The sequence below is a fragment of the Capsicum annuum genome, chromosome 8, assembly GCF_002878395.1.
Source record: "Capsicum annuum cultivar UCD-10X-F1 chromosome 8, UCD10Xv1.1, whole genome shotgun sequence".
NCBI lineage: Eukaryota > Viridiplantae > Streptophyta > Magnoliopsida > Solanales > Solanaceae > Capsicum > Capsicum annuum.
In genome coordinates this window covers 33,843,913-33,866,887 of record NC_061118.1, presented here as the reverse complement: position 1 = coordinate 33,866,887, position 22,975 = coordinate 33,843,913, and the positions used below count along the sequence as shown (strand labels likewise).

At 30.6% G+C, this 22,975-nt stretch overlaps 2 protein-coding genes and 1 long non-coding RNA gene across 3 annotated transcripts; 1 reads left to right on the top strand and 2 right to left on the bottom strand.

Annotated features, from left to right (window-relative positions):
• Positions 1-1,397: 1,397 nt before the first annotated feature.
• On the bottom strand, positions 1,398-2,956 carry LOC107860715 (flavanone 3-dioxygenase 3; the record flags this gene model as incomplete). Its single annotated transcript, XM_047395390.1, is given in 4 exon segments — positions 1,398-2,644; positions 2,646-2,774; positions 2,776-2,886; positions 2,888-2,956. Coding segments are annotated over 4 exon segments (555 nt in total), but the record flags the coding sequence as incomplete, so codon positions are not given.
• A 9,394-nt stretch (positions 2,957-12,350) lies between these two features.
• On the top strand, positions 12,351-16,490 carry LOC124886374. The gene is made up of 3 exons (XR_007043459.1): positions 12,351-12,519; positions 14,897-15,272; positions 16,129-16,490. It is a non-coding gene; the product is annotated as an uncharacterized LOC124886374 (long non-coding RNA).
• On the bottom strand, positions 13,732-16,407 carry LOC107845366 (flavanone 3-dioxygenase 3-like). Its single transcript, XM_016689649.2, has 3 exons — positions 16,159-16,407; positions 15,492-15,739; positions 13,732-15,370 (listed from the first exon to the last, which is right to left on the bottom strand). The coding sequence occupies exons 1-3, from the start codon at positions 16,405-16,407 to the stop codon at positions 14,800-14,802; spliced, it is 1,068 nt and encodes a 355-aa protein (XP_016545135.1). The 3' UTR covers positions 13,732-14,799.
• Positions 16,491-22,975: the final 6,485 nt, after the last annotated feature.

The following is a 22,975-nucleotide window of genomic DNA, read 5'->3' as shown; positions in this document are numbered from 1 at the left end:
TTATCATATACTTTTTTTAATGTATAAAACACACTCTCTCTTTGCTTCTGATCTGTTTAAGTCCAATCTCTCTGATTTTTTTTTTGCTTTTGGGTGAGGCAGGGGCGTGTGGGTTACATGAGGTCCCTCACGTTTTCTAAAAACACTGTGGGCAAATTAAATAATGACAACAAAGAGTCCCATCACCTTTTATTTACTATACTAAAAATAAAATATACTAGAAGTATTATAATATAAATTCGTAGTGAGATAGTATAAGAGAGCTTAGATGCATTTGCTAATAAGGTGGTGAGGAAGAGGAAAATGAGAATATACTATAGTACGCAGCATTTTATCAACATATAAGTTACTGTGGCAACTCCAAAGAATGAATCAACAGGTGAAAGTCACTTTCTTTGTCATTTATGACTTTCTAGATAATCCATAATTAAGTGTCATATAAGTTTATTCTTTTGAATTGACATATCCAATTCTTTTCCAAATACACTAGTTAAATCAAGAAAATTTTGGATATATTAATTAGTAAATTGATAATAATTGTAATTTTACATTCACACTTTAAATTAGTACCTGATGAAGAGGTATTGATAGTATGTTTTTATGATATTTGATTTAGTATATTTAGCATTCAATTGATGATCTAAACGCACAGGACTTTTCTTTGTATTTGTTAATCATCAACATTTAACGAATTATTAATTGATTATTTAATTATCAAAGTATTATGTTAAATTTATAGTGATGTTCCTTATTTGAAGCAAATTGAAGATATTATAAATTTATAACTAATTTAAATATAACATTTTTAAAATAAAAGAAATCAAAAGTATTTTCTTAATATATATATTAAAATCAAAATTTATCGACAATTAAGGGATTAATCGTGCAATTATCCCTGAGTGAGTTATGACTACTGAGTACGTTTATGGATAATTCAGAATCGAAAAATGAAATTAGGGTTGTGAGGTCGTGAGGCGCCGCTGATATAGAATTGTGAAGTGAATATTGAATAATGAATTAGGGTTGAGGTGTTATAACTTATATTCCCGTGTCATTTTATATATCATAGTTTGACTGGACAAGAAGTTTACCAAATAAGAAAAGACTTGATGTTGTTTATCGAATTGTCCTTTATTAAAAAAAAATGTATTATTACTATTTTTAATTAAGTGGAACCTTATATGTGAAACCAATAAGGATAAAAGTGAAATTGTGTTTTAAAATTGTTACCAACAAAGAAAAGATTACATTCTTTTTGGGACTGACAAAAAAGGAAATGACAACGACTTGGGCCTATTGTTGGGTTGTGTATGTATATACTTTAAATATAATAAATATTAATATATTATTTATATAATTTCGATTTAATCGAATTATTTTTTTGAAAAATTCAAAAATCAAATCATTTAATTAAATTTCTAAAATTTGAAATCGAAATCGAAAAATCAAAACTAAGTTACTGCAGCATAAGCTAAGTTTTAAGAACCCAAAACAAATAAGATGAAGATACTGCAGTCATTTAGACCAGTAGCATTAGCAGCCGCTTATGATGGTAAAGGAGATTATCCCTTTATGATGTGAAATTGAGAGATCAACTTGATTAGCAAAGGTGGTGGCTGCATCATTTATTTGACCAAGTGTAGAAAGAAACATATGTAAAAAGAAATAATTTAGTTTTAAGAAATTGCAGATGTATTTGTCCTGATGACAAATTAGTAGAAAGGAGTTTGGAAATGACAAGTGGATAGTGCTAGTCAAAGATAGCTTGGACCTCTGAAATTTAGCTAGAATATCACCCTGATTTGAGCTTGCTCAAGTGGTTGAGTACATCCACCATTGACCGATAGGTTGTTGGTTCGAGTCACGGTGGAGGGTAAGTAGGAATATTGTTGATCCTCCTAAAAAAGAGAACAAAAGAAAAGTTTTATTAAACTTGAGTTTGAAGCACACGTAACAAATATTGTTGGAAGGTGATTGCATTGTGGTGAACGTATTGAATTTTCTGCTATTTGAAAAAATATTTAAAATTTCCAATTTGTAACATCTATGTACTGATGTCTGGTATTAGCCAACTGAGGTAAAGCATTGGCTGAATGAAGATCCTGATGGTTCATTTGTATGTTCTTGACAAATTACTGTTCCATAAATCATATTTGGACAAAATGAGAACCTTACTTAAACATAAATTGTCTGGTAAACTTAGTTCCAAAATTGATGTCAGAGTGAGGTCTTGTACATGAAGAATGAAGGGACTCTCACAATTGATATTAGAGTGTGTTATAAGAAAACAACTACTACTAGTTATATAGTTGTGTATTTAAAAAGTGCAAATTCACAGGTTGTGCAGATTAGAGTTTTGAGGGTATGCTCTGATTAGCTGTCTCATTTACCATAATCTTCATGAGTTCATTTTTAATTTGTCCATGTAATTTGCGTCCTTGATATCTTCTGCAGAAATGAAGTCAAGGAAATCACCGAAGCTTCCTTCTTTGTTGGACAAGATATGTTGATTGACAAGCTTTGATGCAGGTTTAACTTTTTTACCTAAAGCTAGACTATGAAGGCTGGCAATCGAAATGCGCTTTTTTTGTGTGTGAACTGTTGCTCGGTGGAGAACGCTTTTGTATATCCCATTGCTCAATACTTTCCATGTGATCTCCCAGCAGAAAAACGAGAGCTCCTTTAATGAGTGGAACTGAATGCCACTTTTCACCTCAGTCCATGATTTGCAAGGCCTGATGATTTTGTAGAATGATGGATACCATACCATAATTAATCTGTATGTGGTGGCAATCCTAGTGTACGATCTGGCTCAGGTCATGTTGGATAGCAAGTAACAGCCATGACCTGGGAGACTTCTGTTATGTCTTCATGTAAGTAGTTAAGTATGATATAGTCCTAAGCTCTCAAATATCAGTTCCATGAGTTCTTGTTGCAACTTTTGTGCTGCCATGGTTTAGTTTCCCATTTTTTTCCTGCATGAAGAACTTCTTTAGGATCTTGAAGAAATTATATCGTTCTTGAACAGTAAGAATATGCATCTGCAAGACAACTTTTCTGCTAAATATATTGAGCAAAGACAATGAAAAAGTACGTACTTGTAACATGTGGGATTTGATGGCCAAAAATCGAGCCAAGTTGAGGTTGGATTAGTGTAGTGCTTGAGGAAGAAGTCTCTCCAAATCAAAAGTGTAGTTTGTCTTTGACATGATTTAGACTGGTACCACATCTTACGGGCTCGTGGACATTTGAAGACAAGAGATGCCTTTCCCTTCAGTTGGTAAATAAAAGAATTCACTCACAGCATCTAATTAATGCACCTTTCATGACTGACAATAATGGGATTCCATGGTTAACTAGAACCTTAAAGCATCATCAGTTTTGACATTAACTTCTTTCTATATGCGCGCGGAGGATCTGACGACATATTTTTCCTTACTTGGTGAGGCGTGGATATTCTTCTTATTTGGACCCTATCGCGAGGAAATTTATGTATATATACTGAGGAAAAACTATTTTATTCTAGCTAGTGCACGATATCAGGTGATCGATATGGACACTTGAGGACATGAGTACCTGCAGGAAGCTAATTAAGAAACCAAATTGCTTGCAAAATGCAAGCCATGAATGCACTTCCTGGATAATCTCGAGGCCGAAGGAGAGGGTTTGCAGATAGGATAGATCCACAATTGGCAAACATGTGTGTAACAACCTCAATTTCACACAACTCTAATATATATATTATACTTCCAAATCCGAATACAAATAAGAATTCCATTGACAAAGTAACAATGGACAAACACTAATGGGAAATCTACGAGAGTAACAGAGGGAGAAGGTAATTAGAAGGAGATGAGATAATAGACCATTGAAGGGGAGATGAGAGGATATAGACTAAGCCGAAGCTTCAACATAATTTGCATAATCTCTTCAGTAGAGAACTGCTCCCATTTAAGGTGTTTGCCTAACCCGGATCCCAAAGGAAATCCGCTCTTTTGTTGGGCTGTAACTTCACCTCAGGCCCAATTCCAAAGCCCATGACCGAATTCATAACAATGTGTTACACAGGATTGCATCAGGCAGTAAGGATGGTGGCCTGGAAGAATGTAACGTTTGGGAACATATATCTATAAGTTAATTAGTCCCTCTTCAGTAAGTGTCATGCATTGTCCTAGTAAATGAACCATTTGGTGATACTGAGCTTTCTCTCGTTTTCCCCACCTTAATGTGTATGTTCTTTTTTCCTTCATGTTTAATGGCTTTTAACTCCCTATTTATAAGCAGGAAAATGTGAAGATATGGTCCGAGTTCTTAATTGTTTATCCAGTTATATATGTAATGTAATGAATACACGTGTAATGTGATGGTGCCATGACTATAACCAATGGAGAAATATTTTGTACTATATAGTCATACATGAATGAAACATTTTAGGCTTACAATAGTTGAATACTTGAATAATCTGATAAGAGTAACTGTGTTCAGATTCAAATGGGAGTAAGCCCACGCGCTATGAGTGAGAATGGTGATCTAATTCTACACGTGCCACGTAGGCACCTTTCACGGAGCAAGTAGAGTAAAAGAAAATAACGAAGGTGGCACTTCTCTTACGATTTTTTTTCACTTTACTGTAAAATACAACTCCAAATTGATGTTTGATAATGAAAATTTCAATTACTTCAAATTGTATTTGAAAAAGTAAGAAAAAGTGAAAACAATAAAAAGTTATTTTTATTTTTTTCTATCTTCCTTCTCTTATAAAAGTTCAAAACAATTTCAAATATATTCATGAACAAATACAATTTCAACTCCAAATTCAAAATTTTTAGTTTCATAGCCAAACATCCACTTAGATACATAAGGTAATATTTTTGCTTATTCAATTTGTTTGCCTAGTTTTGACTTGATATGCAATTTAAGAAAGTATAGAAGATTTTTCAATATTGTGGTCATAAACTAAATATAAGTTGAATGTATCAAATTTGTACTCTTAAACGTACCACTTGAAAAATTAGAATTAAAGAGTTGTCCGGAAAAAAAGACATTCCTTTTGAAATGACTAAAAACAAAAGTTAGACAATTCGACAAATAAATTGAAATGAATGGTGATATGGAATAATTAAGGTGAGGCCACCTTTGTCAAAATTTTGCATCAATAGCCAGTTAGGAGTAATTGTTTTCAAGATTTAAGTTACTATTACAGTAAGTTTGAGTGAGTCTTGATTCGAATAAAAAAAATTGAGTTTAGATCAAGTGAGTGTTATTGAATTATTTTTTTTTGAAAATGTTGGTTGGAATGAAGATTATGTATTAGATCAAGTTGGGCAGTGTACGTATTAGGACACTGCTATTTAAGGTGTGTTAGAAAAATGCTACAATGTCGATACTACACTGTAATAAAAAATAGTAAGTGACTTGTCATTAGTATTATGTCGTAAGTCAGTGTCTGGAAGTGATTTTGGCTCGATTGCAATGCAAATCGTTAAGATCGGTCACTCTTCAAAGTTCCACAGCTCTTGCAAATATGTCCACTTATATAGCTGGAATTCGGAGTTGTACAAATACAATTGTCCAGACATTTATGGAGAAAGAAAGTTAATGAAGGGGAACATAAAAGAAGATGGCCAAATGCCAAACATATAAACATAGGAAATTGATTTGTATAACTGCAGATAATGGTTGAAATGCTTATCAACAAGTTACAATTCTGCAAAATCAAATTCAGAGAATTCATGATGTGGTAAATTTAACTTTGCATTTGTATATGCATAATCAATTTCAAAGAATGTGGTAATTTTTTACTTTACATTGACAAAAAAAAAAGAAGCCAACAAGGCTCAAATTTTCTGTAGTATTTTTTTATATTCTCAGTCAGTATAGGTAAACGTACACATTCTCCTCCTTCAAAAGCTCTGCTTGGTGTACTAGTATGAATAATCTATGTAATGCTCTTTTCGCGTTCAATGTTTCAATTATTGTATTATAAATATTTGTAAGGTTTACATCTAATTTGGATTAATTTCAGACTTTTAAGTATTAAACTAATTAATTAGATTGAAGCTGATATAATTTGATAATTTCGAGCTGAAAAGAAATCAATTAAATTGAACTATATATCGTGGATAGAATGGATAAGGGGCTATGAGTGAAATGAAATGAATAAATTCAAAGTTCAGATATAATTTGCTTGCACAAGTAGTATGAAACATTCCAGATGCAGATAATTTTCATTCTCATAGATTTGAAATTGATTATAAAACGACTAAACTTAATTACACAAAGTTATGAACTTCTGCTATTGTTTAAATAGTCATCAAATCGGCTATTGTCAAGTTACCCCCACAATCCTCTTTCATTTTTTAAAAGATTAGTAGTGTTTGTTTCGGCCAGTGAGCATGTACGTTAATTATTTCATCAAGTATATATTACTTATCATCATAATACATTATAAGCTTAGTCTGAGTGTATAATTATATGCGTAGAATCCTAACAAATTTAGTTTATATATTTGGGGATAGAAATGAATGAGGAGTTTCAAGTTTAGACATCACTAGAGCTAATTGATAGTTGGTCATCATAGCTAACACCAGCTTTCAGAAGAGACATATAGAATAAATACATAAATGTCTCTTAATTTGGTCCCAAATGTCATTTATGACCTTCAATTCAATTTTGGGCGTGCCCAAATAGGTATTTAAATTATATAAAGTTGAACAAATAGACACACATGTCCTACATGATGACAAATCTTAGATGATTTGACATGTAAAACGCGTGCATCTCACATGATTTTCCATGTAGGATGCCTGCGTCCACTTGTTTGACTTTACGTCGTTTAAGTGTCTACTTGTGCACGCTCAATTTTAAATTAGGGGATAAAGATACTAGTTAAGACCAAGTTACAATTAAGATACGTTTATGTATTATGCCTTCAGAAATGAGAGGAGCGCTTGGTGACTTATTGTAGTATGATGGCTAAGATTTTAGGTAATATAGGTACATAGAGTCTGCAAATTAAGGTTAAGTGGGCTATTCGTTAGATAGTTCAACCTCAACTGAAACAAATTAACCTAAGTGTTTCGACTTATTGAGGTAAATGCATATGGTTAAAGGAGGTGATATATTGAAGTGGTAACTAATCTATGTATATAATAAGCACTTAATATACACGCAAACATATATATATATATATATGTTTCGTCATTAAATCCAGAAATCCCATAAACCGCAATATGCAGCTGTTTTGTAAAGCTACCGTCTGCTGGTTTTCAATTCCTTAAAAAAATATGCAGAATTAAGAAACAATAATACAAAGAATAATAGTACCACTTGAATATATATGACGCACTAAAGGACATTGAATTTTCATCCAAAACCATGCATGCATGAATCTGGTTTTCAAGAATTTCAACTCCTTTTCGTAAGCACACGCCATTTTCAAGAATTCTCAATCTACCTTTTTCTTTTTAGTATTATTTATTTTACCAGTGTCCACGATGTTTTTTTAATTTAATACAATTTGTATATATGCGTTTTATTACTTACTTATTTGTTTAATATGTTTTTTAAAAAATTAATTAGTTCCTTCTATGTTAGTTTTTAATTTTAATCATTCTTATTTTATATTTAAAGACACTTCTACCACAGGAGTGAAATGACAAAGTTCATATACGCCAAGATTTAAGATGTATATTTGATGGTTTAATTCATTAAGACGATCAAATTCAAAAGCCTTATTTTATATTTTTAAAATTTCGTAATAAGTGAAATTCAGACACATACAAGGAAATAGGGTCATACACACATGAAAACATTAAAAAATCAAAAAAGGCCCTCAACTTTTTTTTCCCTCACTTTTGTGTTTGTGCCTATTGTTTCCTTTTAGTGGGGTAGGCCTCTATTTTTTTGTTTTTTTTAACTTCACTAATCTGAGAGTGTAGAGCTATATATCAGCTGGCCTATATAATATTCCTAATGATGGATACCATTGGGAGAAAATTCTAGACAATTTTTTGAAGGAAAAGAAAGTACTCAAAGGATGTGCATGGTCCTTTAGACGCAGTGGCTTAATATATTTACTACAACAGTATTGTACTCTATAGGTACGTACTAGTAATATTATGCATGGTAAGTTAATAGTGTGCATGGAATGTAATTGACATGTTTTTGTTATTACCAAAGCGTAAATGCATTTGCAACATAATTTCCATTTTTAATACTAGTACATTTTATTCCCTCACGTTTTCTTCGACTCTTCCTTTCCATTAATTTCTTAAAGGTTAACTATATGTATATGGATCATGCTTTCAAATAATTTATATATCGACTTTCTTCTTTCATTGAATTTGAAGTGTTCTGCCATCTATTGTATAAGGAAACTAATTAATATCGAAAACAAATCAAGCATTTTGAGTTTTCAAGTATAATATAATAGTAATGTGAAGCTTGAATATAATTTCTCTTAATTCTTAAGTTTGATCTGCTGATCGATCAATACTTACCCAGCTTCCATTATTGTATATTAAAGTGTGTCTTCTTTGTTTTTGATTTTTAACCTCTTTGATATATATAATCCATAATAAGGTCAATTACACGTATTTATTTCTATTGTATTTACATATGGATCAATGATCTATTTTTCAAATATGTAATTTTAATCATTACCATCTTTCAATTTTCTTTGATTATGAAGCAGAAAATCAGAAAAGTAGAAGTTAGAACAGAAATGACAAATTATTTTCAAGCCCACAGATTTATTGTGTATTCTTAAGAAATTTGTTGTCCGAGCTATTTTGAATTAATCTCTTCCAAGACAAAATGAATCTAATATTAGAGTATATAATAGCGCAGCACTTCAAATTTAGAATTTATAAGAATGAACTCTGCTTTAACAAGAATTTGTTCTCATATACGTGAAGAAAATCAAATCTTGAAGTATCTATTTCAGGTTATTCTTTGTAGTAATTGATTGATCAAGGAAATAATTAGAAGTTGTTTTGTTTTCGATTTTTTAATGCAATCTATGCTCAAATATATATATATTTTTTTAAATAACTCAAGAGCGACGAAATATTATGTATAATATCTGGGGAAAGACGCCTGATTATCAAATGGGAAGATTGTAAAAGATTGTTGCACTTGAAAGAAATATAGAATATTAGTTTCTCCTTAAATAGGAAATTATTAGTATTTTTTTAAGCCTTAAATAGGAAAACAATTCTACTATATATGGAGATTTACTTTTATACTCCGTCCGTTTCAAAATAGTTGGCCCTATTGCTAAAAATATTTATTTCAATTTAGTTGTCCCTTTTATGAAATCAAGAGAATTTTATTATATTCCTCCAAGATTACCCTATTATTAAATGACGATATAAAGTATATATACTCACATTTATACTTTCAAAGCATATCCTATTATTAAATGACTATATAAAGTATATATTCTCACATTTATATTTTCAAAGCATAGTTAATAAGGTTAATTTGATGAAAAAAATACCTAATTAATATTTTCTTAATGGGTGCACCAAGTCTACAGGAGTATTCAGTTACGTATATTCATTTGAAAAACTGTCAACATAAAAATATTGAAAGTTGTGCTATTTTACTTTGCTTCAAAGTGTATTTTATGTGTGCTTTAAACTTGTGAATCACTGTATGAATTGTGTGTAAAATATATGATATGTGAACGACATAGCTCTAATTACTACTCCCTATAATATGTATGTATTTCAGAGATTCTTGTCCATTTAGAAGTTACTTGTATTTTAAGGATGGGTTTTATTAGTAGAGGGTTGGTACAATTGGATTTTTGACTTGCGTTGAGTTTTATTTACACATCCAAGACTCTTATGAGAGGCAATTTTTTTTTTTTTTTTAATAGGCGAAAACTTGACGGAGCAATACCGCGTAAAGGTACACGGATAATGTCAGAGTGTCTGGCCATATACTCCAAGGACACGTGGAACATAAGAAACATCTATTTTTGGATCCAAGTGTCAATATGTGATGTCTTCAACTCACTCCCAATTGTCACTCAATTATTTTTATTTACTTTATTAAGCAACCTATTTGATATATAATGTAAATATTTTTCAACGATATTCCAGCCAAAAGGAGTTCTTGTAAGTTGTATCTTCGCAGATACTAAAAAAAATATTTAGCAGGCAATTTGGTTTAGTATCTGATCTTCCGCTTCATTAGTAAGTATTCAATTTTGAAAATTTACTAGCATCATATACGTATAGACATAAAAAAGAAAAAATGTTAATATGTTATATAATTGAGTACTCGTATAATTTGTACATATCCTCCTACCAACTTAACATTATGTTTTTTCAACAATTTATGTCACATCTCAAATTTTGTAGGCATTATAGGCTAATATTTCATTCACAAAATCTATAAATATATAAATACTTATTATTAAAATATATTATCTAATTTTATTTTTATAATTTTCTAAATTCATCTATGCATTAGTACGTACAAACACACACATATATAGACAAAATGTATTTGTGTTTTTTATTTATAATATATGAAACTTTTTTTAGGTTAGATATTTTAAAAATTAAGGAGTCCTAAAATATACGGTAAGAAAAAACTTATTTTAAATATTAAGAAGTTTTAAAATATATTACAAGAGAAAAATATAGGGTAAATGCAAACTAATTCTAAATATATAGGATTCTTAAGTTGATCAAATTGATGTTGCAATGTAAGTGGGACTTTTCCTAACTTTTAGGAATCATATATATGAGAATTTTTTTTTTTTTTTTTTGGAAAAAATGTCAAGAAGGTCACTTTATTTAAATAAAAGAAAGCAAAGGTAAATCAAAAAAGCAAAATATACACGTCTTGAAAAAAAAAAAGTAAAAAGAAGATTAAAAAACTGTGAGTTTATATTTGAAATTTATATTATTTTAATATTGATAAATAATTTATGAAATAAAAATAAAATTTTATCATATTTAGATAATTTCTTTCTTTAAGAAAAAGGTTTTGAACTTCAAAATTAATTAGAATTTTACCTTATATATATGAAAAAGAATTTCTGTTATTTTATTTAAATAATATTTTGGTCAAACTTTAACACAGAAAAGCTGTCATTTCACCGGCTATACTTTTCTTCTTATCTTGATTATGATTGAAGTAGTATTCTTTCATTCATTATCATCAGTGATAAAATTAAAAGTTGTTTTTGAATTATACGCAATCAGCAATTGACAATGATTTATTCCTTTTCAACAATTTCTTGTGTTTCTCTTTCAATTAAAAATTTCTGATCGAAAAATTTGAGAAGACAAGTGTGTTGCTGACGAAGGAAGTAGCTGGAAAAATGAAATGTTTATCTTGCCTAAAAATTAATGTTTATATTGTAAGAATGGTGATTCTCTTTTTTGTTGCCATAAATTTGCTCCTTTCAAAAGAAGTTCATTGTTTTTATGCAATTTTTTAAAGATTATGGGTATATATTGAATTAAAAGAAAAGAACATTTTGAGCTCCATTTAGTTTTGAAGTCTTTATTTTTTTATTTTCTATTTGAACTACAAATAAATTTTTCTTGCATTCTTTTCTATTTTGAATTATGAATACAAAGACTTCTATGATAACAATTAAAGGGTGCTCATTGGTTGGTTTATAGTTCGATTTTATGTATTATCGATCCGATTTATTAGTTTTTGATTTCTAAACATGTTAAATTAATAACCAAGTCAATAAGATATTTCTTATCGATTTGGGTCCTTAACAATTTTATTTTTCAGTTAACCAATAAAAAAACGCTCATTTTTATATATGATATGAAAATGTTCATCTAGTCAAAGAATTTGTTGTTGATTTTTACATAAGTAGTTTGATATTATGTTTATGCAGTAAAATTTTATACTATTTTAATTTTTATTTCATAATTTTATTATTAATTAGCGTGACATACGTGCAAAGCACGTACACTTGACTATTATATGTATAGACATAAAAAAGAAAAAATGTTAATATGTTATATAATTGAGTACTCTTATATAATTTGTACATATCCTCCTACCACTTAGTTATCAATAATTTATAGTACATACTTTTACTATTAATCACTTAATCTAAACATTTACTCTTAAATCTTACTTCGTTTATTTAATATTACTTGGACGTTATTGATCTAATTATTAGAGATATATCTTAGACAAAAAATAGTACTAATTATTTTTAATTTATTAAAACGAAATACCTATTTATTTTTATATAGAGGTGATGTAATGCAATGCAAATAAAATAAAGTATGAACGGGAGCGAGAGTTCAAAATGAGGGGCTATAAATTGTGCGTTGTCGGATGTAGACACGTGGCCAATAATTGAAAACGGATATTTATTTTATGGTAAAAAAAAACCCGGGAGTAGGAAATCAGTCCGTACGAAGCCCCCTTTCAGTGAAAATTGAAAATATCAGAAACTTCCAATGGAGAAGAGAAGATGCATAGCAGTAAGGATGCACACAAATGAATTTTTCACTTTTCTTCGTAAGTGTTTTTCACTTTTTAATGTTTTTTTTTGTGTGTAGATAAACTTTTTTTTACTAATTGAAATGAGAATCATGTAAATCGACAATTTTATTTGTTGCTATTCATAGATTTTGAGATCATCAGCAAATCAAACACAAGGTTTAGTCTGATGAATGCTTGAAATTGAGCAACTTCAAGTAGCTGATTTTGGTTTAGTGACTAATTACTGATTAAGTTGGGATAATTTTGATTAAATACTTAAAATTGGGGCCATAAACTGATTTTCTAAGAAATATGGCTTCAATTAGTGAAAAAATTAGAGATAATTTGGGATAATTTTGTTTAACAATCGTACTATCTCAAAAAGAAAAAAATTGTTCAATGGTGGTTAAATGAATATTAGTACTGATTCCGATTCTGATGATGCATGGAGATAACCTGAGGTGAACTATTGCAGGCATTTAGTGCAATAACAAATCAATTCTATGTATAATAACCAGCTTAATTAAAGAGATAACCAGCTTAGTACTTTTTTCAAACTCTCTGTAAGCTGTTAAAATTGTCTCCATGGACGCTACTAAATTAAGTATGAGCAAAAAAGATAGTAATACTTTTTCGTCTTCTAAATATAAAATGATATACAACACAAAGTTAGTTTCTATGTTTGGCTTTTTGTGAGTTCTTAGTTTTGGAATTAGTAGCAGAGAATAATTTGCATATTTTCATTTCAAAACTTGCATATAGAAGATCAAAATATCTGACTTTTGCCGTGTTGCACTTGGTTTTAAGCCAAAATGATTAAAAATAAGCCAAAAGTCATAAGTTAAAGTTAGAAATCCAAACTTTTCACTTTTGGCTTATAAGCGAAAAAACAAGAGCCAATCCGGACAATCTCTGTACTATTTGTGAGATAACTATTTGTTACTGAGATAATTTGATTTCAAGTAATGGTAACAGCCCTTAACCCATACTAAACTAATTTAAATACTAATTAGGAAGTTATTGATATTTCATTCGTATGAAATATTATTTTAAATGTTGCCAGCAATTGATATTTCATTAGTATGAAATCTTATTTTAAACGTTGCCAGCAATTGATATATCATTAGTATGAAATCTTATTTTAAAAGATTGTCAGCAACAATCTTGTTTTCGACATTGAAATAAGTTTGAGAAATTTTCAATTTGCATATGAAACCCCTTGCACTGCCCCGTTTATAGTATTTCGAAAATATATTTTGACCCACCCTGCCCTGCCCCACACAGCACTCTCCTGTCCCACCCCGCCTGTGTCCTGCCCCATTGCCACCCTAGCGATAATTTCAAGTTAGTTTGTAGAAGGTTTGAAATGAGTGGATCGTATCAGAGGGAAAACAGCTTGTGTATCTGAACATTAGTGAGATCATATGCGAGCATTAAATGAGTCATGGAACTTGAGTTTTGACGCCATGCTTCCATGTCAGCTTACAAAGGAAACTTCTACATACAAAACCAGAAAGAATACACGAAAAATGATAATATTAATGTCAGAGCAGTTGTTATGCTGGCTATTCCTGCGATATATTTACAAAATGTATTGTTGGAAGGTGATTTTGGCTGTATATGGCTGCAGTTGTAAATCAATATACTGTTCTTTGCTGGTCTAATTAGTTTGAGGTTATAACTAATTCTTGTGTCAATTACCATCAAAACTTTACCTTGTGTGAGAGCACATGCTCCCCATAAGTGTGTCTACCGGTGATGAATGTGGCTTAAGTTCTAAACTTGTGTTATGACTGATATTTGGCTTAAGCTGGACTTGATATGTTGAATGTTAGAACTTCTTTCCAGTTTGGAAATCATTTGACTTTTCCAGTCGCTGGCTTCAATCTGTCAAGTCGCGATTTTGCTAATGAGATAAATCATTGGATCTATTGCAGATCCTGATGATGCATTTTTATTTTGTTGGTCGTGCAAAAATTTATTGATCTTTGGAAAATAAGTGGGAAATCTTAGATAAGATGAAATGACTAGTAAAGTTGTTCAAAATTTATTTTTTACAGTGAGGCCTCTTAGCGTAAACAAAGAGGTGCTATTATTGTTTTTATAAAAATAAAAAAAATAAAAATAAATAAATAAAAGAAATAAAGAAGAGCCTCTCACCAGTAGTATCCGAACAAAGTACATAGAAAACTGGCTACTGGTTATATGCCTTCTCATTTTAACAAGTGTAAACACAGATCGTCCGAAATGGAGTCGGAAGAGTGTAAAAATGAGAACTCCAGTATTGCCTGCTCTGTTGTCTGTGGACTATAATCATCATGGATTTATTTTTAATTTGTCTATGTACTTTTCTTTCACAATATCTTCTCCAGAAATGAAGTCAAGGAAATCACTGAAACTTCCTTCTTTGTAGGACAAGATATTTTGTTCGTTAACAAGCGCTGATGCAGGTCTAACTTTTTTACCTAAAGCTAGACTATGAAGGCTGACAATTGAAATGCGCCTTTTCTCCGTGTTAACTGTTACTCGGTGGACAACACTTTTGTATATCCCATTGCTCAATACTTCCATGTGATCTCCCAGCAGAACGACGAGAGCTCCTTTAATGAGTGGAACTGAATGCCACTTTTCACCTCGGTCCATGATTTGCAAACCCTGATGATTTTGTAGAATGGTGGATACCATACCATAATCTGTGTGTGGTGGCAACCCTAGTGTAAGATCTGGCTCAGGACATGCTGGATAGCAATTAACTGCCATGACCTGGGAGCCTTCTGCAATGTCTTCATGTAAGTAATTATCGTTTAGTCCTAAGCTCTCAAATATCACTTGCATGAGTTCTTCTTGCAACTTTTGTGCTGCCGTGGTGTAGTTTCCCATATTCTTCCTGCATGACGAATCACTTTAGGATCTTGAAGAAATTATAGCATTCTTAAACAGTAGGAATATGCATCTATAAAGACAAACTTATCTGCTAAGCATATTCAGCAAAGGAATGAAAGACTTACTTGTAACATGTGGGATTTGATGGCCACAAGTCCATCCAAGTTGAGGTTGGATTAGCGTAGTGCTTGAGGAAGTCTCTCCAAAAGTGTACTTTGTCTTTGACATGATTTAGACTGGTACCATATCTTACGGGGTCATAAACATTTGAAGATAAAAGATGCCTTTTATCTTGAGGTGGTAAATCGAAGAATTCTCTCGCAGCTTCTATGGCGTCGTCCATGACTGACAATGGGATTCCATGGTTAACTACCTGCAAAGTCATTTATCACATGCATGGTGTTATTTTACGTTCAGGGTGAATTTGTGAAAAGCCGTCATATTTCCCTTCCTGGTAGACAACCTAAGTATGTCAAAATCTAGGAAGTCTGTTTTAACTGATCAGCTGAAAATAAAAGGTAGAGAGAAGACAAATGGAAGTGAAGCTTAGAACTCTAATGCACCATGTGTATAACATGAAGTTCTTTCTTATTCTTGATTTCCATATGCCTTTTCTATACGTGGATGATCTCACGATATCTTTTTCCTTACTTGGTGCATGCATATTCTTCTTATTTGGATCCCTATCGCTAGGAACTTTATGTATGCTGAAGCAAGTAAATAGGATAAAATTATCTTATTCTAGCGAGTGAACGATTGCAGGTGACATGGACACTTGACGACAAGTAGTACCTGGAAGAAACCAAGTTCCTTGCAAGCCAGGTGTACATCGTAGATTAGCTGAGGCCGAAGAAGAGGCTGTCGCAGATAGGATAGATCCACGACTGGCAAGCATGTGTTACACAGGGTTCCATCGGGGCGTAGAGCTGGTGGAAGAACGTAACGCTTGGGAACATAGGTTAGTCCCTCTTCATCAAGTGTCATGGCACTAGTGAATGAACAATTTGGTGATGGTGAACTCTCTCTCATTCTTCCCACCATATTATGCTCTTTATCATGACTTTTAACTCCCTATTTATAAGCAGGAAAATATGAAGATATATATGATTTTTTGGAGTTTTTAATTATTTATCCACTTACATAAATGTAATACGTATAATGTGAGGGTACCATGACTATAACCAATGGAAAAATAATAGAATATAGTGATACATGCATGAACCAAAGAGTGAAACATTTTAGGCTTGGTAAATTGGCGGTTACAATAAATTGAATTCGATGAGTAAGAGTGTTCAGATTCAGGTGGGAGTGAACCCACGCGCCACGAGTGAGAATGGTGCTCTAGTTCTACACGTGCGCGTACGTAGGCACTGGCGTTTGGAACATTAATTTCCTTATTTCACTTCGAGTTTAAGTTTTGTAATTGTACAAAATGGTTTATACTATCGGATAATAAAATATAATAAAATATTTTACACTATTAGGCAGAGTAAAAATATTGACCTGCTATTACAGGTTATTCAATCTTTTGCTTGCAACAACAACAAATCCAGTGAATTTCTACTAAAGTGAGGTCTAAGGAGGGTAAAATGATTCCAATCTTTTACATAAAAAAAAAAAAAGAAAAAAAATTGAGCAACCTGCGTCCAACTACTACGTCAAGTTACTTGATAGTGTAAAATATTTTATACACTAAAAAAAACTTAAATTCTTGCACTTATCAGCGTCGATGCGTTATTCTTGCACTTATCAGCGTCGATGCGTTGTTTCCACAGAGCAAGTAGAGTGAAAAAAAAAATTACTCTCCCTTCAACGAAAGTTGTCCATAGCTTATTACACTATTAAGGAACAATAAATAATAAGAATTTTACTTTATTATGCTTTTAATGTATTATATTGAGGATCTTTAAAAAATAGCAGTATTTTGCTATAAAACTTACCTTTCATAACCACATTTTACATAATTATCATTTATAGCTGCTGTATTCGATTTATGTCCCATGTATTCAATTTTACAGATAGTATGTATTCATATAAAATATGAATACAATCCATATTTAGTCGCGCCAAAAATGGAATTCAATATTTTTAAAAAGAAAAAAATCTCAATCACGCTTATCTCGTTGAACTGAATATTTCCTTGCCTAACACTACCATTATCTTTTTTCATGTTTTTTATCCTTTTTCATATTTTTTTTTATCTTTTTTTGTATTTTTTTTTATCTTTTGTGTTTTTCCCCTTTCTTCTTCTTTTTTCTATTTTTTTCTACTTTTATTTTTTTCATTTCTTTCTTTTTCTTTTTTCCTTTTTTTCTCTCTTTAATCCCTAACTTCTATTTCTCTTTCTTCTTTTCTTTTCTTCTTTGATTTTTTTTTATTTTCTTTTTTGTACTTATTTTCTTTATTATTTTTTTGTTCTATTTTATATTTTTTGTATTTTCAAAAAATATAAGTAGTTAGCACAAGTCATGGATGATAACGTAAATACCACAATTATTTATCGTATTTGTAGTCACACCGTCATTTATATTTTTGTATTTATTGATGCAACTATATTTGTATTTGTATTTTAAAGTTTGCACTTATATTTATATTTTATAGTTTGCATTTGTATTTGTATTTGATAGTTCGCACTTGTATTTGTATTTATATTTGTTAGTTTGCGCCATTATTTATATTTTATATAATTCACATTTGTATTTTAAAGAACTATTTTGTATTTGTATTTTATAATTGATTGCATATTATATTGGATTATATTTATATTATGGTTTTATTGTGTTTGTATATTTAGATTATATTTGGATTATACTTGTATTTGTATTCTATTTTCTTCATTACCTTTTTATTTTTAAGAAAGTATTTTGTATTTGTATTTGTAAGTTGATTGCATATTGTATTTAGTCGTGACTATGTACAATTTATCATTTGTATTTGTATACAAACAAGTAAGTGCATTAATTGTATTTTCTTGATTCTAAAATATATAAATATGTAATGTATCATTTGATGTAAATGTACCGTTTTATATTTGTATATCAAAATTATTATTCATATTTGTAAATAAACAACTATCACTTGATACAAATACAATGACAAACAAATGAAATAAATAATTTTACAAATACAAATATAATATGTATTTGTATATATTGTATTTGTATAAAAATTTGAGTTGTATTTATTTGTATCAATAAATACAACTCGTATCAATAAATACAAACAAATATTCGTGGAAAGAAAATCAATCGTTTCTCTTCAATAATTAAAAAATACAAATGATAGTTAACGCTTGTATTTATATGTTATAGATTGCATTTGTATTTGTATTTTATAGTTCACACTTGTATTTATATGTTATAGTTTGCATTTGTATTTGTATTTTATAGTTTGCACTTGTATTTGTATGTTATGGTTCGCATTTGTATTTGTATTTTAGAGTTCGCACTTGTATTTGTGTTTGCTAGTTTGCACAAATGAAAAGAAGAAGAAAAATTGAAAAGGAAAAAAAAGGAGGAAAACATACAAAAAAGAAGAAGAGAGTAATAGAAAATAAGAAAAAAATTTTAAAAAGAGAAAAAATAAAAAGAAAAAAAATAAAGGAGAAAAAATACAAAACAAGAAGAAGAAAAAAAAGAGGAGAAAAATGAAAAGAAAAAAAGAAAAAAAATAATAAAAAAGAAAAAAGAAAAAAAAAGTGAAAAAATAAAAAATAAAAAGAATGCAACAAAAAAGGAAAAGAAAAACTGAAGAAAAAAAAATTGAAAAAGGAAAAAAAAAGAGAATAGTATAAAATAGAAAAAAGAGAAAATACATGGGAAAAGTTATGAATTGTAATTAAGGATAATTAATAGGCAAGAGGGGACTATGAATTATAATTAATTAAAAATTAGACTTTAAGTGGTAATAAAAGCTCAATAGTGGCTAATCCAAGTAATTTTCTCTATTATATTTAATATTTAAAAAATATATTGCATCATGAGCAACATTTAATACTAAGGATAAAATAAATACAATAAATAAATTATTCATTAATTTTTTAAATTGAAGATATATTTTCTAATATAATGGACAAACAAGGAGTATCGGGAGTACTAAGCCAGGCAATTTCTAGGAGTCATTTGGAAAGCCCCGTGGGATTTGAATTTAAATGTTTAAAACGGTCGTTTGGTTGGAAAATAGTTATCTCGAAATAGTTAATTTCGAGATTAGTTATCCCAAAATTACTCGGGATAACTTATCCCACCATGTATATGGGATAATTTATCTCATCACTGCAGTGTAAATGGTGGGATAAGTTATCCCGGTATTAACTAATACATTTAACCAAATATGAGATAAAATAATCCTTTATTTTATTTCGAGACTATTTGTTCCTTATATCTCACACCAAACGATCCCTAAGTAGATATAATTATACCGTTTGATCTGGTTATTGATCAAATAATTATTAATCGTTTAGTAAGGAATTAGGTATAACTGGTCGTAATTACAATTTTCAATTTTCAATTTTCAAGAGGGGGTGGGAATTACATCGTGTCATTATAAAGTTATTTTTAAACTACTTCTTTTTGTTTTTATTTTCTTTTTAATTTATTTCTATTATTTTAATTTTTTATTTTTCATTTTAAATATTTTTTATCTTACCTTATTTATTTTTCATTTCTTTTCTTCTCATTTTCCAACTTTTACATCTTGAGATTCCAGTAATTGCTTGTATTTTTTATTTTTATTTATTTTTTCATTTAGCATATTTGAGTTAGTATTCTAATTTTTGAATTAAAGTGAACTCTATGCCATTAATTATTATTTTTTCAAACATGCATTTCATGATTTTCTTAAAGACCATATATTTTTAGTTTTAATAATTAATTAAATAAAACTTATTATTAACTTCAAATATATATATATATTATTTTTATAATATTAGTTAAAAATATGAAATTATTAATTAGTATACTTTCAAGAGACAATATGTGTCTTAAATACGCGATTTAATATCAATTTTGATAATTATTTTTTGTTGTGTAATCACACCTGTGCAGTCAATATGTACTTATAACTACACTGTAATTTTATTATGACAAATAAATAGGTTATCATAATACTTTATTGTATAATTAATCAAGTGACTTGAGAAAATTGAAGGAAAGATGTCTTTTAAGTTTTGAATGAAGGATTGGTGACATTGATCAATAGATAGGGTCAAATATCATTAGGAAACTTGATTAAATTAATTGTGGACTTGATTAATATTTTCAAAATTTTCTAATCTTTTAAAAAATACAAATCAACCCAACCCACATTCCTCTTCAATCAAAATCAACCACTCTCTCTCTCCAGCTTCTCTTAACTCTTTCCCAACCAACAGTTCTACAAAAATTCTCCGTTCAACCTCCGACGACAAATAGTCGGACGAGTTCCTTTTCGACTTTCAACTGTCAATCGATGTGAAGACTTCTCCGGCAACAACAACTTCGAGTTTTTCGTCGTCCTATTTCCCATTTCACAGGTAAAAAATTATGAAGAAATAGAGGAACTTGAGCCAAGTACTCTTCTAGTATTGAAATATGGACTGAATAAAACCCTAATTTCTGGCATTTCTTCTTCTTATTGTCGTACTGTTGATTCGAATTTGTCGGTGATTTTTGATCACAGTTGATGTTCTTAGTGTGTGTGTGTGTGTGATGTGTTGGTGTTGTTAAAATTGATTTGTTGTTTGTCTTGGTAAAAATGGTATTGCAACAGATAAAACATTTGATGTAACAGATGAAACATATGATGCAACAGATGAAAATCTGATGCAGCATATGAAAATCTGATGCAACAGATAAAAATCTGATGCAACAGGTGAACAATCTAACAGATCATTCATCTGTTGCGATAGATGACTCTTCTGTTTGGAAGAAATCTAAACAATATTGGCACAACAGATAACTGATTAGTAATCTGTTTTTATTCTTTCCAACGGTTTACTCTTCATTTTGCAACAGGTTAGGACTGTTTTATTCTTTCCAACGATTTACTCATCCGTTGTAACAGGTCGGTTATATGTTGCAACAAATAACATACCTGGTGCAACAGATTAGTGATTCGTTTTTATTCTTTCCAACGGTTTACTCATCCGTTGCAACAGGTCTTATATGTTGCAACAGATAAAATACCTGGTGCAACAGATTAGTGATCTATTTTTATGGTTTCCAACGGATTACTCATCCGTTACAACGGGTCAGTTATATGTTGCATCAGATAAAATACCAGGTGCAATAAATTAGTGCTGTTTTTATGGTTCCCACGGATTACTCATCCGTTGCAATAGGTCGGTTATATGTTGCAACAGGTAACACACCTGGCGCAACAGATTAGTTGTCTGTTGGAACTATTACATTACTGTTATGCATTAATCAATTATAATCTATGTTATGTTCCTATTAATTTAAGATAACATGGCCCCCAAAAGAAAAGAAATCGAATCAAGTCCAAGTGAAGGAACAAGTGCAGCAGCTCAGCTACATCCAACACTCTATGAGCTTGCTTTACAAGCGTTATCTCAATCTGGAGCAGAAGATGATGAACACGGGGAGGAGGAATCTTTCAAAAGAGATGATCCGCATGCTAATAGCCCTTCCGTCGAAGAGTTGGTCAAAACCTTCAGCATTGATCGTTATCCTGTGAGAATGCAGAGCGATGGTGCCACAGATTTATCGGGTGATCTCGTGGTTAAGTCAGTCATGGGAAAATCTTTCGATGCCTTCAGAAAAATACTTTGAGAATAAAAATTGGATTCTTATTTCAGGGAAAGCTGCTTTGGGCAATATCTTGATTTGCCGGAGGACAACAATGCTCGTTTTCAGATGAAAATGGTATATGATCTTCTCAAGCCCAGGTTTATGTATGAACACAAAGATAAGATGGATGAGGTGTGGATAAATTACTGTGACATGCCTGTTTGTTTTGGTTGAAAGGAGTTTGCCATAGTTACCGGACTAAAATGTTATCCTCCTTCTCCTTCTCAAGTTATACCTACTTTGACTCAAAAAAAAAGCACCCCGCCCACCCAACAAAGGAAAAGACAAGTCGAGTGATCATGATGACCTGGTGTCCATTCTTGGTCCAAGCTTCAAAAACAAAAATCTGGTAGAAGTGTTGAAAGGTAAAAGGCTTTCAAAAAAGCACAAACAATCATTGTGCTTGGTTTGGTTTGTACATAATAGTCTTTGGGCGAGAGACGTTAACAACAACATAAGCCTCGATTTAATAAATCTCTCCGAGGATCTTGAGGTAGTTAACAACTATCCTTGGGGTTATGAAAGTTTCAAAATGGCTGTCGAATAGTTGTTGACTCCGTTAACACCAAAAACAGTCAACTTATATGGCTTTCCATGGGCCTTCATGGTAAATATTTCTTTTATCATGATATGATTTATCATTTTTTTATTCAATAATGCTTTTAATTTATTGGCGTTATGTTATCGGCTTGGGCATTTGAAGCCATTCCTTATTTGAAACAACAAGTGAACTACCAGGAAGAAGTTTCTTGTCCAAGAATTCTGATATGGTTGTAGGCCAAAACCGATAAAAACGCAAAATTTCTTGATCTTTTCAATCC

Excerpts from the sequence above, each read along its gene's own strand:
- LOC107845366 (XM_016689649.2), bottom strand. The coding sequence starts at position 16,407 with ATGGTGGGAAGAATGAGAGAGAGTTCACCATCACCAAATTGTTCATTC. Across the intron at positions 15,740-16,158 it reads AGGAACTTGGTTTCTTCCAG|GTAGTTAACCATGGAATCCC; the intron begins GTACTACTTGTC and ends ATGACTTTGCAG. Across the intron at positions 15,371-15,491 it reads TCAAATCCCACATGTTACAA|GAAGAATATGGGAAACTACA; the intron begins GTAAGTCTTTCA and ends TTCGTCATGCAG.